Source organism: Leucoraja erinacea, chromosome 10 (genome assembly GCF_028641065.1).
Source record: "Leucoraja erinacea ecotype New England chromosome 10, Leri_hhj_1, whole genome shotgun sequence".
NCBI classification, from domain to species: domain Eukaryota; kingdom Metazoa; phylum Chordata; class Chondrichthyes; order Rajiformes; family Rajidae; genus Leucoraja; species Leucoraja erinaceus.
Window position 1 is genome coordinate 20,569,012 of NC_073386.1, and position 16,721 is coordinate 20,585,732.

The 16,721-nt window shown below is 38.4% G+C and overlaps 1 protein-coding gene across 7 annotated transcripts in view; it reads right to left on the bottom strand.

Moving 5' to 3' along the window:
• The window catches only part of rnf220a (ring finger protein 220a), a 419,208-nt gene that overhangs the window by 11,412 nt on the left and 391,075 nt on the right, over window positions 1–16,721 (bottom strand). For 4 of the 7 annotated variants that reach the window (XM_055641650.1, XM_055641651.1, XM_055641652.1 and 1 more), the window contains 2 exons: window positions 7,519–7,593; window positions 6,300–6,380 (listed from right to left, as the gene is read on the bottom strand). The exons of 1 other annotated variant lie outside the window; for it this stretch is intronic. In XM_055641650.1, coding sequence (XP_055497625.1) covers window positions 6,300–6,380; window positions 7,519–7,593 — 156 coding nt within the window. The remainder of the gene's footprint in view (window positions 1–6,299; window positions 6,381–7,518; window positions 7,594–16,721) is intronic. 2 more of the 7 variants (XM_055641655.1, XM_055641653.1) reach the window with 1 other exon arrangement.

Sequence of the window (16,721 nt, forward strand, 5' to 3'; positions counted from 1 at the left end):
TGCCTTGAGTTCATCTGCCTTACCTGAAAAAAAAGTATGGTAATTTAATCCAATCGACTTTCCTCACTCACTGCCATGTTCCTGCCCGTCGTATCTACTGAACCGGCTGTTGTTGACTTCTGTATCGACTTCTAGCCTTTAACCTGCAACCCTGCTGCTTTGGATGCCATCCCCTTGATAATGTACTTTAAACCCCCCACCCTCCCTTCCACCCACCCCCACCGCTCCCTGTAGCATTTGGGCCGAGATATTTGTCCCCTTTCAGTTTAGGTGCAACCTGTCCCTCTTGTTACCATCACCTCTGTCCAGAAGAGACCCAGATACCCCAATGATCCAATGGTGCACTGAGACTAAATTGGCAAAGAAGTGTCCCGACCCAAAATGCTACCTATCAAATGTTCTCCAGGGATGCTACCTGACCCGCTGAGTTACTCCAGCAATTTGTGTTATACAAGACTTGTGTTTTTTTAAATCAAAACAATTTATATTGTCTTTAAATCCAAAATCTGCAGCTATTAGTACCTTTGTTGAAGATTTATGTCATCCTGTAACAGATCCCGATGGGGTTAACACTATATACACAGCTCCAAATATTATACTCCAAGTAATTATTAGTAGTCAAGAGGAATTCAATGACCCACACAGCCCTTGCTTCTTCTCACAATGATGACAAGTGAGTCTGAAAAAGCAAGTAAATGATCTACCACCATTAGCTCATCTATCAAAGAAAGTGACAGCAAAAAGGTGTGAATAGTCATTAGAATGAGTGGTTACCTCTAACTACTATCAGAAGCTAAAGTGCGAAAGGGAGATAATGCAAGAACAATAGCCACTAACTGCAATGCCAAAAATCAATATTAACAAAGTAATCAGTAAAATAACCGAAAAGATTTGAGTTCACTTGACAACCAGGCTTGTTAATCTTGTTTGCTCTCAACGGTCTTGATAGTGAGAGCACTCTTAGTTAGAATGCTCCTACAAGAAATGAACTAATTTAAGATTTTTCTGTGTGTCAACATAAATTTGCATGGACTGTTCTAACATTCACAACAGGGGTTTGATATTAAATCACAAGATCAATGGAGGATATAATATAAATCTTGAACCGGGGTCTGCAGCAGCTTCCTGGCTTTTCCTGCCCAGCCATTCCAAACTATTCACCTCAATTAAATAACAGAGGCAAAATATCACCTTGCAGGAAAGACATTGGTACATTTTGGCCTATCAAACATCAATTGCACAAATAGCAAGAAAGGAAACAGAAATTTGCAATAAGTAAACAGCATTGAATTTTTGAGTCCCTGTGCAGCGGGGTTAAGCCACTTCCTCTGAAATGAATAAATGTTTCTGTTTCATGCCTCGGAATAATTAAATCAAGATTTGTATTGATAACGGCTTAGGAACAGATATTTATTAATCCCAAAAGCATGGTATGACAAGATAAATCAAAGAGAAAAATATCTTGGTCAAAACATTTTGAGAAAAATGCCTGTGCGGCCTCAAAAATATTTTGAAGAAATGAATATACTCATTCATTTCAAATTCTATTAGACTCGAAGTGTCCATTTCAGAATAAACAGAATGTATATGGCCAGAACAGCGTAGCTTCGAGCTGTGTGGCTTCAGTTCTACCATTTGTAATTTAAACTATTACTGTCTTGTTACTCTGTACACAGCAAGGTTAAACGAGTTATTGCAGTGAAGCAGATTAGCCACTCGCTGGACTTCCTACAAGCAATACAGAAGGGCTCACTGGGGAAAACCTGGCTATTCATTTTCTAATAAATCACAAGTTGGCAAAATACAACTTCTCCTGCAGAGCAAGCATGCTTACTTTTTGCACACACTTTCCACAAGACACAAATCAAGTTTTACTAACAGCCAAGATAAATTCAATAATAGGGTATATCTGAAAGCTGATAGATTTCCTTTAACATTTTTAACTACAGGAAAGAGTGCTACTTTTCAAATCGGGTAAACTCAATAATGAATTGTCCTCCGATATAGAAATCCAATATTATCACCGACACCTATTTCAGATGAGACTGTCTTGATCACTGTGAACTGCAAATTCCTGACTAGCTGGCAACCACCATCACAGGATATTGCAAGATCAAAAGGGTTTGCAAACAAAAACTGATGTTGATCTATTTTTAAAGAGCCATTAAGGTGGATGGCCAATTGCTCCATCAAAGTTTTAAGAAGATTCATAAAGTTGGAAAGAGAGGTTAAAAAGTTCCAGTATTTAGGATCTTGGCTGTTACAGATGGAGCCTCAAGGCTGGTCAAGAATACAATTTTAGTGAGGTGTAAATGTCCAAAAGGTTTGTAGTGTTGGAAGAGCTTACAGCTGAGGATGGGAGAGAACAAGCAGCTAATTTGAAAGTAAATGTTAGAATTTAAAAAAACTACGTTTCACTTAACCAGGTCAGCAATCAGCAAAGTGAAAGGTCACTGGAACTTGACACTGGGAAAGAAACTTTGTGTGGGCATAGAAATACTATCTGAATCTCATCTCAGCTCAAACATACCAAGGCTACAAATGGTTTCATTCAGCTTACCAGGACGATGGTGGAAGCTGGTGACAAACAGTAGAGTTTGTGATGTTACTGAAGCTAATAGTATTGATGAGTGTCTACTATATGCTGATCTAATTGAAACGTGAAAGACTGTGAAAGAGGTTGATATAATAGCTTCTGGGAGGTTAGTTTCTCTGCTTAGAGAAATGAGAATAAGGGACTGAATAGTTACGTAAGATGAAGTGAACTTCATCAGATAGTAATTTAGAATTGAGGACAAGGACCAGCCATAATCACACACCTACACTGTTTCTCTTTCCAATTCCGTAAATTCTTCAAAAATACACCCAAATAAGTTTAGCTTGCGTTTTAGAACAAACGAACTTCCTCTGATCTGCACACAAAATCCAGAATCAAGGTGTGAAATATAATGAAAAAATAAAGCATTGCCTTAGGGAGGAAGGCAATGTGCAGGCTTGTAAAGAAAGTTACATGCATCTTATGGCAGATATGCTTCTAGTCAAAGCACTTACCAAGGGCATGGGCAAGGCACTTGTTAATTAGCAAACTTGCATTGTGGCACTTGACTTTAAACTTCAAGATGAATATTGCAATTCACGCTGCCCCCAGACTGCCAAAGCTCTACAGCCTCCTACCCTTATGACGGATGCAATGATGCGTCAGGAGGATTTGAGAAATGCACAGATTTCATGTTTTATAATGGTCAAATGTGCTTTTAATAATAGAGCCAAAAATGGTTTCATCCACCAAAAGAAACAGCCTTTTAAATTATTTTCCCAATGTATCAGAGAGTAATCAGATTTTAAATTACTGAAGATTAAATACGCTCATCTCCTTTCTGGTTAACTTGGGGTAATCCGCGTCGCTGCCTCGCCAACAGTCTATATGTCCTTTCTTCTTGTTTGTTATTTTTAGTAAGTGTTAAAAGTATGTTTCAGTGTTCCTTGGTTTGTTTTATGTGGGGGTGGGGAGAGGGAGTTGGGAGAAACTTTTTTTTCCCCAATCTCTTACCTCAACGTAGATGCGATTATTTCCCGTATCATATCTCCGTCCCCACTGCGGCTTAACATCGTGGAGTTGGCGACTTTTCCTGGAGACCGACCCAGCACTCCAAGCCGCGGGAGTCTGTGGGACTTTAACATCGCGGAGCTTGCGATCCTTTGCAGGGGATCGAAGCTCCAACAGCGGGGCCTGTGGACTTTAACATCGTGAAGCCCGCGGTCTCTGGTAAGAAGAGGCCGATTCGGGAGCTCCATGCCATGGAGAGTTTTAACCGCCCCGACGCAGGAGTTTAGATCACCCTGACAAGGGCTTCAATCGCCGGTTGCCCTGACCGCTGGCGAACAAGAGGAAGAAGATTGAACTTTATTGCCTTCCATCACAGTGAGGAATGTGAAATCCACTGTGTTAACTTTTATGGGGTTGTGTGTCTTGTTGCTTTTCACTTAGTATGGCTGTATGGTAACTCGAATTTCACTGTACCTTAACTGGTACACGTGACAATAAACTGACCTTGAAATCTTGAAAACCTTTCAAACCATACTTATTAAAGTGCAGACGTTTCTGCTTAACTTCTGGATCCACCAGAGTTTGAAAGTCAACACTCAGAAACATTCAATGATGCTTAATTCATCAGGGATGTGTTGCCAAGGACTGCTTCTAATGCATTATCCAGCTTGCTGTGGGACTTAGCGGTGCTTTATGTCAGGTTAGAAATTCAACAAAGGCACATGCCTCCAACTGATCCACTGACCTCCTTGTTCAATGGATGTTGATGCTGTCAGTCCCTCACTAGAATGGTAATTTCTTTGGTGTCCCGGTGGGATCTTTCATCCCATGAGTTAACAGATCTTTTACACTTCTGGTGATCCAGACAGTGCCAGTACAAGTCAGCTCAATACATTTACAACCCAACACTACACGTCACCCTTTTGTTAAATTATAGAGATTTGCGTCCTCAGGGTTAATTAAATATGTTGTTATCTGACAAATAATCTAGGACCTGCAATGTTAACTATGTCTGCTTCCACAAATGCTGTCTAACCTGCTGAATTGATCCAGTATCATCATCATTTAACTGAAGACCAGTTGTGACTACTGGAATTTAATTGTCTTAAATTAGCATTTGCAGTTAAGGCATCACTAGACTGGGTATTATTTGTTGCTTTGTTTTAAGTCATGCACTACGTTGCTGCATAAATGCCCGTGAATATTACAATGATTCTTTGATGAGCTGGTCACCTCTATCTTTCACAGCACAAAGGACCAACAACCTGAAAATACTTTGAAGTACCGGCTTTTGTGTCAATCTGCTTGCCAGTGTGACTCGCACTTTTGTATATTGATCAAAAACTTAATCCCACAATACATACTTAAGCTTATTTGTGGTTTCACAAGGAAAGTAAGGATAAGAAAAACATTTCCACTACCTCCCTGCCATTAATCTGTTGAGGAATATAACATTAAAAATCTTGTATAGAAAGAATCACCATCCAAAATATCTTTATTCATGTTTAGCCCACAATGAAATAATAATGGATACGTTTTCGCAGATAACAGATTATGATTAGGTTTCAAAGTGGGTTAAAATCAACAAGTCACATCAAGTGAATGACATTGATCAAGTAAATGCATATCTTTGATTTGCAACACATCTAGGACTAATGATTTCAGTTTTGAGGTAAACCCTCTGTCCTAAATCTTACACAACTCTTCAGATTGCTCGAACTCTCCATTGTTATAGTTGCTTTAAGGAAATAAAATCATGTCATAGCAGATAAGGCCTTTGAATCATTGGACAACTGGCTACTCATGGCTCCTGGCCTTCAAGAACAAAAGTGTACAATACACAGATAAATAAATGATAGCGAGATCTAAAAGTTGAACAAAGAGTACTGTCACTGAACTAGCTTGTTTCACACATCACGGTATGATTCTCTTTGTCTATGTTAGATTGATTACAAACGCGCAAAAGGGGACAGAAAAAGATTGAACTTTTAGTCTGCCAGGCCGAGATTGAGGCTATAAACCAACTGATGTTTTATTTAACATGACCAGATATATGAATGCTGTATTCACTGTAAAAGAGTGAATTTATCATAATTTATAAACATTATTACTTTCCACAATATATCAGAATAATAAAGATGCTTCCCCGAAGCAATCAACGTACATTAAACCTTGAAAATGAGCATTCACTACTTCTGTGATGAAGGCTTGCTTGAAGTCAGGTTCTCTACTGGCTAAACGTCAAATCTTCAAACCAGGTTCTGCTACCGTGTCCTTCCAAATCATTTGCCCTCCATCTCATTCAATATTCTGGGAACATATCCCAAAATCCACCTTTAGCATGCGATGCAGCAGTCAATTCATTATACTGCACATCTAATTAATAACCATGCCTCTTTCACTGACAATCACTCTATATATTTCATCCTGATTTTTAATTTCCTTCCCTTGTCACTGACGTTTTCTTCAATCTAGTGCAAAACTCATGCAACCCTCTATTCCTCCAACTTTCAGCACGTCCATTAAACTTCTTTCCACTGATGGCCAGGTTTTTACCCATACACTATAACTTCTTAAATTCCATCTATTTTACCAATTTTTTAGACATTCCTTGGAATATCTTCAATTTTGGATCAATGTCCATTTCTGGCTGATTTCTGAAAAAATGCCCATTGTGGAGAAAGAGTATTAAAAGATCAATATCTTCATTTTTGGCACATGTACACAATACCAAATCAATCTGTTTCCACACCATTGTACTGCATGGAACAGCTGTAGTGTCACATTGTCCCCGTCTACTATTCCACTGTCTGTATCTGTTCAGCCAGGCAATCTGTAATGGGAGGCAGAACTGTTGGAATTCATGTAAAGAACACCTGATATTGAACACACATTACTTTAGCATGAGGTCTAGCAGTCAATGTATCCCAAGTCCAAAGAATGACTGCATGACTCTTACACTGTCTATTAATATCTCCTGTTGCCCAGAAGATTCAAGTGAGGTGCTGCCCATTAACCACAAATGTCAGTGTAAACTAAATCTTTCAGCTTCTAAGCTAATGGTGAGAACTGGTAGAACGTAAAAAAAAATGTGAACGTTGATCAATGTAACACTAATCAAATCCAGCACACTATAATTGAGAACTTAATGCAAAAGCATTACTCATTGCCAAGCGACTTCACACTACCCCATGTCTACAATTTTGCAGGGAGTTGGATGAACAAAGGAACTTCAAGCTATTAAAAATAATTATAAGTTAAGAAATGTTTAATCAAAATCTGAGGGAGTATGTTAATTATTGTAATGAACTTACCTCAACCCTGGTAGCAGTAAATATATGGCTTAGTTTATTGATTTTTTTTTTTTTTTTTAAATACAAAGCCGTGCAAAAACACCCCATTCTTTCAAATGTTTAGAACACTAATTGTGGTTATAACATTGAGTGTTTTATGTGTTTTATATTTGATCTACGCAACATAATCATTAAAATGTTCCTTTCTTTTCCTTATTAAGGAAGATTTAGTTTAAATAGAACCAGGTTAATGAGAATAATCAGTGAGTATTACATAGTCTCATGCACACACACACACACACACAAACACACACAGTTGCCATGCACTGCCCAGTTTCATAAAAAAAGACAGAAGTAACAAGATTACATGCATTCACTTTGATTAAAGATGCAAGGGCCCAGCATTCCAACTTTATTACTGTCTTCAGGGTATGGTTTAATGGTAACATTAGTAACAAGCCGCCACAGCAAGCAAATTTTAAAGGACATTGTGAAAGTGTTTATATAATAAATTGTGTATTGGAAAATGCTGGCTGCGAAACAGATGAGCATTTTCTTATTAATTGCTTCCTTCTGTACTCCAATGTTTGAACAGATTATAACACTCTTCCCTGAAGGCACAAGGGCAGGATGACGGATAGGGAGAAAGAACTTACAGAAATGGAAGGAGATTCTTACCAATGTTCTGAGCCAGCATTCCTCACAATGAACGTGCCAACACTGGATTGATGTAAGGGGCATCGAGTAGGAGTCCTGAACAAAATAAAAAATAAACTTACTAATTTTGAAGAATGCTGTTAGAAGAAATTGAGGGAAACTACATACAGCTCAGATTTCATCTTAATTTAGTTATGCTCAACAACCAAATTTACCGATTAATTTTAATGTAGTAAATAATTATGTATAGGGATTATGTAAATAATTATGTATAGGGATGTAAAAAGTGCGTGCAACAATCACAGCCATTCATGAAGTGCTGCATTAATTGTAATTCATTAACATTCATTTCTATCCTCACTGCTGAAGCTATAGAACTATAGCTTACAAAATGGGAAGGCATCATTTGGTCAACTGTTTCTACCTGGTGCCTTACTGGAGCAATTCTAGTAAGTTACTCTCTCCATTGCCTTGCATTCTTCTCTGCTTCAAATATTCATTCTTAAAAGGTCTTTGATTCATTTATGTCTGACCTATCAGATCTCTCTGAAAAATATTCTATACTTTCAACAATTCCTTCTGTAAAGCCTAACCATGTTTCTCGGTCTCAGTAAACAATTTTAAATTGTTAGCCCCTCTCCAATCTCTTCCAAACAAAGGAAACAGGCTTTCTCTATTCATCTTCACATTTTTTTTAAACATTTCTGGTTCGTTGTTTTTACAGCATCTTCAATGCTTTTGCTATTGTAGATATTCTTCTGGCTTGTTTCTCCACACAAAAATGCTGATATTTTTCAGCATAATGTTTGGTAAATGCAAAAGAGGTGAACCTACAAGTGGATGCTTGCACAAATGCAATATAGGTGAACCTACAAGTGGAGTTCTAATGGCAGTAATCCACCTATGGTCTCTGCATGGATTCCTATTGTGGATCAGGAATTTTCTGGGATTCCTCAGCATTTACACTGGCGAATTTGATCTCTAATTCTAGTGGGTAGAATCCACAAGCCCATTCGCCTAAAGGGAATTTGTACGGTTATGAGGAAGAAAGGACGTTACAAATTAATTTCAATAATTTGGGGATTATTTAATCAAATTAATTATTCAAATGTTTCAATTGTTTCAGATGAAGTTATTTTCTTAATTTTAAAATAACAAATTCATACCTGCCATTTTGACAATTACCCAACTATCAAAAGAGTCCAGACGAATTTTGTTGGTGGAGTTAATCCAATTAAATTGCTATTATCAGACCACTGAATAAACAGTTGGGGTTTTCTCCCCATGATTTATAAATGCCAGCAATGAGGTTCGTGTCCTGATGGTCACTTCTCAGTCTACAATCTTCTGTACTGTTGAAATGGCATTGGATTTTTTGTTAGTGCGATCGAAACATCTGCATTTTAAAGTTTAAATTTATTTTTAGGAAATGTGCAGTTTGTAAATGTTGCTCAGACACATGCAGCAACTTTGAAAACAATATAGTCTTTACTTTATTAGCCGTTACTGGGTGTACTGATTGGAAAAATCTGGTGTTACTATTGAAATTGTAGCAGATACCAGTCTTCCATTCACGCAATGTCAAATCCATGACTTACTGATAAGTGCGGAAGTCTACACATGGTTTGGGGAGGGGGGAGATAAAAATCGCATCTCAGATCCTGCCAGTCTGAGACCAACAGACATCCAGCAAAGAATAGGAGCAAAACGGAAGGCAAGTTAACTTTTCAAAATCATCTCACTTGACGTGATTATTTTATGGGGTACTCAATTTTTTTTAAATCAATGACTTTTAACGTTAATTATTTACTTCCACTTTATTAGTTTTTAAATGTCTCTGAATACCAAAGACTTGAAAATAAACTTTTAAAAATCAGTTAGAGCTTTTGCAGCCAGAAAAAAAATCAAGTTTGAAAATAACTTGCTGCTTCTTCAGTTCAGTGGCTTGGAAGACAATATCCAACATAATTTTGCCAAAGGTGGTCAGATTAGTTTGGGAGCTGGTGATCTCTGCCATTTATCATGTACATCTCTATGCTCACAATGACTGGAATCGATGGCATAACCCTGAATGTCCCTTCTCTACTTCTTGGGCCTGGGATTCCCACAAATTGGTGGGATTCTTATTATTTTTCCAAGAAGACTTTGAGAACATCCTTGAAGCATTTAATTTGTTCACCTGGTAATCTTTTCTATACTGAAGAATGGAGATGGTGTGCCTGTTATGGTGGTCTTCAATCAGGCTTTGAAATAACTGAGTGTTTTTAGGGCCTAGATATTTGGGCAAGAGGACATTGGAGGGGATGCTGATGTTGGCTCACTTATCCCCTCTACTAGCATTAGAAATCATATTGTAAGCTTTCAAAGATCCAATTTACAAGTCACTATAGAAGTGTGTGGCACAGTACATAAACTGTGATTTCCAAGAAGTTGAAAAAGTTTGATCAACATAAAAAGCAGCACTGGGTACTAAAAACCACAGTAGCGTGGCCCAGATTTTCCCTAGTAGGTCTTAAGAACCCAAGAAATAAGAACAGAGGTAGGTGCTCTGGGCTTTTGAGCTTGCTCCACTATCAAGATCATGGGAAATCTTCTACCTCAGCACCATGCCCAAATCCCTTTTCGCCTGTTGTGCTTCCAATTCTGCATTCCCTGAAACTGCCCCTTACCACATCTGGAAGTTGATCTCACTGGTCTACAAAGTCCCAGAGCAAAGCAGTGGCAGGAGCTGAATGACACACTAAGGACAGGTAAGCTAGAACAAGCTCCTCCCATAGAGGTCTACCTTTACTGACTTAAAACCACGGACATTCAGAAAAACTGTTCAAATATCTCTAATCTGTACTTCCAAACTAAATTAAACTCTAAACTAAATCCACAACTAATAACGTTAAACAGCATTTTAAAATAATTAAAAATATTAAACTCAATACAAATATATATTTAAAATATATCCGTACTTTTTTCCTAGCCACAGGTTGGGCTAGATTTAAAAGCAGATTCCCAGCATCTCAGCAAAGTCTGCTCCATGGTTGGGAATGATCAACTGCACTTCACTACTAAGTTTACTACTACAATTCCTAAAGGAAATGCTAAATATACTTGCACTTTTATTGAGAAATGTTAGTAGTTTCTACAGAACTGCAAGCAAACCCAAGCAAAATCAAAGACATTCCTTCTATCTATTTGCTGAGGAAATCCTTAAGCAGCTCTAAAATTCTTTAAAAACTCATGCTATGTTCTCTCGCTCTCTCTCTCCTTGTCAAATGGAAACAGAATGTTCACATTTTATTGTTTAATAGTCATTCTATATTGGTAGCAAGAACATTACAGGCCAGATGTTATCATAACTGTAATGGCTTAGAGAGTGCATAAGCCATAATGATAAGTAGGGTGCAAGTTTTAATAACAATTTCTGTAGTTTGCTGTAGAGCAACAACTAAAAAGTATTTCAAGAATAAAGGATGCCTTGCAATTGAGGTCATTCAGAAAGTGTGGTCCCAAGTGAGTGTACAACTGACTGAGAGCATCTCAAAAATAATCTCACATGAATGTCATGTTTGGATGGTTGGAAATACAAACACTGGGGCAACAATTCAACATCTCCAGGAGAAAGCAAAAAAGAAAATATGTGTAGATCTCTCTAGAACTGCATCACTTTGGCATATAATCCACAATGGCTTTGAAATATGCACAAATATTAAGAAATTAAAAAAAACAAGAGATTGTAGTTTCAGTTTCCATACTCTTGCTACAAATATGCAGGAATAGCAAAATGGCACTGATTTTATTTCCCCCCACAATATTAAAGATAAAGGCTAAAGTCTTTCAACAATGAGATTTTTCTTAAACAATCACAAAATGCATTGGATATCTACCACAAGATGGAGCTAAAATACCAATTGGAAATAGTTTTATACAAGCTATCTCTGCAAATGATATCAATGTCTCCACAAATACCGAGATATGTTTCTGTGTTGCAGCAACCAGAACTATATACAATACATCAATCTATGGTTAACCAATACCATGTTAATCTCTGACAAAAGTTGCACTTTAATATTCACCACTATCAACAATGCAGCAGGTCAAGCAAATTATTCCTCTGCCAATTCAACCTCATTCATCATATACTAATCATGTTTATTCCTAAACTTTTTTCTCTGATTTTTTTCCCCCAATTGCAGAGATTATCTACATCATTGGAAAAACATTTTTGATATAAAGTGGTACCAACAAGCTCTAGGCGGTCTTACAATGCCCTGGTTAGAGCATAACTGGAATAAAGACAATTCCTGGCATTACATTTTGGACGGATATGAAGTTAGAGATGGAATGCTGCCTAGGTTTACTGGAATGTTAGCTAATGTTGTCCCACTCTTTAAGAAGGGCAGCAGAGAGAAAACAGGGAATTATAGACCAGTTAGCCTGACATCAGTGGTGGGGAAGATGCTGGAGTCAATAATAAAAGATGAAATAGCGGCACATTTGGATAACAGTAGCAGGATCGGTCCGAGTCAGTATGGATTTACGATGGAGAAATCATGCTTGACTAATCTTCTGGAAATGTTTTAGGATGTAACCAGGATAATGGACAAGGGAGAACCAGTGGATGTAGTGTACCTGGACTTTCAGAAAGCATTTGATAAGGTCCCACATAGTAGATTAGTGGGCAAAATTAGTGCACATGGTAATGGGTGCATGGATAAAAATTGGTTGGCAGACAGGAAACAAATGGTATGAATTAACAGGTCCCTTTCAGAATGGCAGACAGTGATTAGTGGGGTACCGCAAGGCCCGGTGCTGGAACCGCAGCTATTTATAATATATATATTAATGATTTGGATGAGGGATTAAAAGTAATATTAGCACATTTACAGATGACACAAAGCTGTGTGGCAGTGTGAACTGTGAGGAGGATGCTATGAGGATGCAGGGTGACTTGGACAGGTTGGGTGAGTGGGCACATGTATGGCAGATGAGGTTTAGTGTGAATAAATGTGAGGTTATCCACTTTGGTGGCAAAATGAAGAGGGCAGATTATTAACTAAATGGTGTCAAGTTGGGAAAAGGGGAAATACAACAGGATCTGGGGGTCCTTGTTCATCAATCACTGAAAGTAAGCATGCAGATACAGCAGGCAGTGAAGAAAGCGAATGGCATGTTGGCCTTCATAACAAGAGGAGATGAGTATAGGAGCAAGGAGCACCTCCTGCAGTTGTACAGGGCCCTAGTGAGACCACACCTGTAGTATTGTGTGCCGTTTTCGTCTCCAAATTTTAGGAAGGACATTCGTGCTATTGAGGGAGTGCAGGGAGTGTAGGTTCACAAGGTTAATTCCTGGGATGTCGGGACTATCATATGTTGATAGAATGGAGAGGCTGGGCTTGTATACTCTGGAATTTAGGATGAGAGGAAATCTTATTGAAACATAAGATTATTAAGGGTTTGGACATGCTTGAGGCAGGAAACGCATTCCCGATGTTGGGGGAGTCCAGAACCAGGGGCCACTGTTTAAGAATAAGGATTAAGCCATTTAGAACGGAGATGAGGAAACACTTTTCCACACAGAGAGTTGTGAGTCTGTGGAATTCTCTGCCTCAGAGGGCGGTGGAGGCTGGTTCTCTGGATGCTTTCAAGACAGAGTTAGATAGAGCTCTTGGGGATAGCGGAGTTAAGGAATATGGAGAGAAGGCAGGAACGGGGTACTGATTGTGGATGATCAGCCATGATCACATTGAATGGCGCTACTGGCACGAAGGGGCGAATGCCCCGCTCCTGCACCCATTGTCTATTGTCTAATTATATCCTGACCCTATATATGTCTAACATGCATGTAGTGGAATTTAGAAACATAACATGCAAATTGACTATTTTCAAAACATAACAAGATAAATTATTTACAATGATTGGTAGAACCGATGATTAAGAATCATGATCTAAAATGTGATGACATGCCCTTCATTTACATAATGAAAACAGTGGTAACAAGGTGGGCATCTGATTCTGCAGATGGAAAATTAAGACAACTCAACAATAAATATAAAAGCTGATACTGACTGGCCTTCATTATCCAGTCATTCGGGAACTGGGCCGAGATGGGCTTGTGGAGTCCGGCATGCATCAGCCATTCTCGGAATTGAACGCAGGAAAGTTTGCAGGGGAGAAACGATGCGTTCCTATTCCCATATTGTAAATAATTATGTCGTCAAGTAATCTACATTTAATTTTGATAATTAATGTGCATTATAAATATTTGATTAATACAGATGTAACTGACGTGTAGAAAACCATGCTACATTATCCGAAAGTCTGTCATTACTCATTGCACAAGGATTGCATGCTTGGTGTACATTCAGATTCCCACATTTTGTCTCTAATTTAAAGGGGCTGTCCCACTTAGGCGACCTAATTGGCGAGTTCAGAAGAGTTTAGGAGAGTTTGAAAAAAAATGTCATGTTGAAGACCTCATTCGACTATGTAGAAGACCTCCTTCGACGATGTTGAAGATTAGCTTTGATTAACTTCGGGAAAATTGGACACCGAATAGTGGAGAGTGAAGACGACCTCCTTCAATCTCCCTTTGACTGTGATGAAGAAACATAAAAACATAGAAAATAGGTGCAGGAGTAGGCCATTCGGCCCTTCGAGCCTGCACCGCCATTTAATATGATCATGGCTGATCATCCAAATCAATATCCCATACCTGCCTTCTCTCCATACCCCCTGATCCCTTTAGCCACAAGGGCCACATCTAACTCCCTCTTAAATCCAGCCAATGAACTAGCCTCAACTACCTTATGTGGCAGAGAATTCCACAGGTTCACCACTCTCTGTGTAAAAAATTATTTTCTCATCTCGGTCCGAAAAGACTTCCCCCTTATCCTTAAACTGTGACCCCTTGTTGTGGACTTCCCCAACAGAATAATCTTCCTGCATCTAGCCTGTCCAACCCCTTAAGAATTTTGTAAGTTTCTATAAGAACCCCCTTAATTTTCTATCTACAACTACTTTCGACTACCTTCGATTACCTATGACTAACATGCCGACCTACTACTACCTACTACGACTAAACCTACGAGTAAAAAAAGTATAGATTTTTTCCATGGCGACCTTTTTTTACTCGTAGGCATTTTTCAACATGTTGAAAAATACGCTGTGACCAAGCTGAGGCCTCGAGTACACGGGGACTACTCTCGAGCATGAAGGAGAATTACAAAGACCTCCTACGACCTCATGTCGACCATGCTGCGAGTATGAGTCGAGGACAAACTCGCCAGAACTCGCTGATTAGGTCGCCCCTTTAGAGGCCAGTGTTAAATAATTTTGCTAAGTTGCTCAACATGCTCAAGGTATCCCACTGAGAACATTTTAGGAGTGGAAAGAAATGCCATCACTCAGATAAAAGTAGAATCAAGCAAGGCATTCATCTTAAACTAAACAGACGAGAGGTGTAAGAGGAGGATTGTGTGATCATATATTAAATACTGCAGAGAAGTTGAAAAGGACGAGGAAGGATAACGAATCTTGGTGACTGTCACTTGCCTTTGATTGGGGTCATCCTTATGCTTCATTTTGTTTCTGGAAACCACGATGGGACATTCCTATACCCCCCCCCCCCCCCATTTTTATTGCATTGCTTATTCATCTGTTTAAGTTACAATAGCTTTGGTTATGTTCATTGTTATGTTTTGGGCATTATAGCTTTAAATATCCTCAGATATTTCTCGTCCCTTTGAAATGTATTTGGAAACATTCCAAAGTTTCTGCTGCTTGCTGCCAAATAACCAAAGACTAATATGTTGTGATTACTAGTTCCCAAAGGCTTCATTGTTACCTTAAAGTGCATGCTGTTTTGTTATTTGGACGAGTCTGATCTTAATGCAAACTGATCACAGTGGGTTTCACAATATTTAGGGAATGTATGCACTACATAAACCAATAGTAATACATTCGGTATTTTATAATTATGACAATGTTGTGAGCTCTTTCATCCTGGATAACAAGATTTTGCCTTCATTACTCTGTGTGGAAGCCTATTCCTGATATTGATACTACTTCTACTGATGAAGCATGTCCGGACATCAGTTCCAAATTTTCTTATTACTTGTTTATATATGTGCCACCTTGTCCAGTAAATGAGATTTAATTTTTAAAAAACATTCTTACTTCTCAAAATTCTTCATACACTTTCATATGGACTTGCATTCACCTCCTTTCAAGGATGTAAATTTCAAACCTCCCCTTACGAAAATGAAATTGTGCAGAAAATCAGTATCTTTTTCCCCCACAGTGGAAATGTCAATTAATAGAAGGCATAGCTTTATGGTGAGAAGGGGAAAATTGAAAGCAGATGCACAAGGCAAGTTTTTTTTACATAGTGGTAGGTGCTTGGAACATACGCCAGTGACTGTGGTGGATGCAGATATGATAGTGACATTGTAAATGGATTTAGACAGGTACATGAACAAGCAGAGAATTAAGGTATATGTATCATGTGCAGGAAGATGGGATTAGTTTAATTTGACATTATGATCACTATTGGAGCATTTGTTTCTGTGCTGTTCTCTTCTATGTTCTATATCCATGTTTTACCATGAATGTTTACTGTTTTAAGCTTTTGACTGCTCGGTCACATTGAACTTTTCTAAAATTAACGAGTTATCAGCTCCTCAGCAATTTCAATTAGAAATGCACAGGTAGCATATCCGTCTTCCAGAACGTTATTCACAAAATCACAAACTGATTACTGTGAGAGGCAGCATCTCCTTAGATGCTGCCTCACCCACTGAGTTTCTCCAGCATTTTTATCTACCTTCCATATTTTTCCAGCATCTGCAGCTCTTTCTTAAACAGTGAGAAGGCGGCCTTCGGCCCAATGAATCTATATCAATTCCTTGTGAGAGCAATCCAGCTAATCCTACTCCCAATCCTAGCCTTCCAAACAGTCCTGGAACTTTTTTCCTTTCAGATAATCATGCAGCTGCTTTTTAAATGCAATCTACATCCTCTTGCAATCTCTTCTGCTTCAAGAAAAATAAACTCAATACATCCACAAAACCAGAGTCCCTTCTATTTTTGACTAACAAGTGGTTAGGCTGGTTTTTAATAACAATCCTGAAACTGATTCATGATCATTGGTAGTTAGTGTTGCAAGATGAATGGGTTGATATTTATTTAGCTTCATATCCAACAATAATTATGGCATTACATATTTATAACCA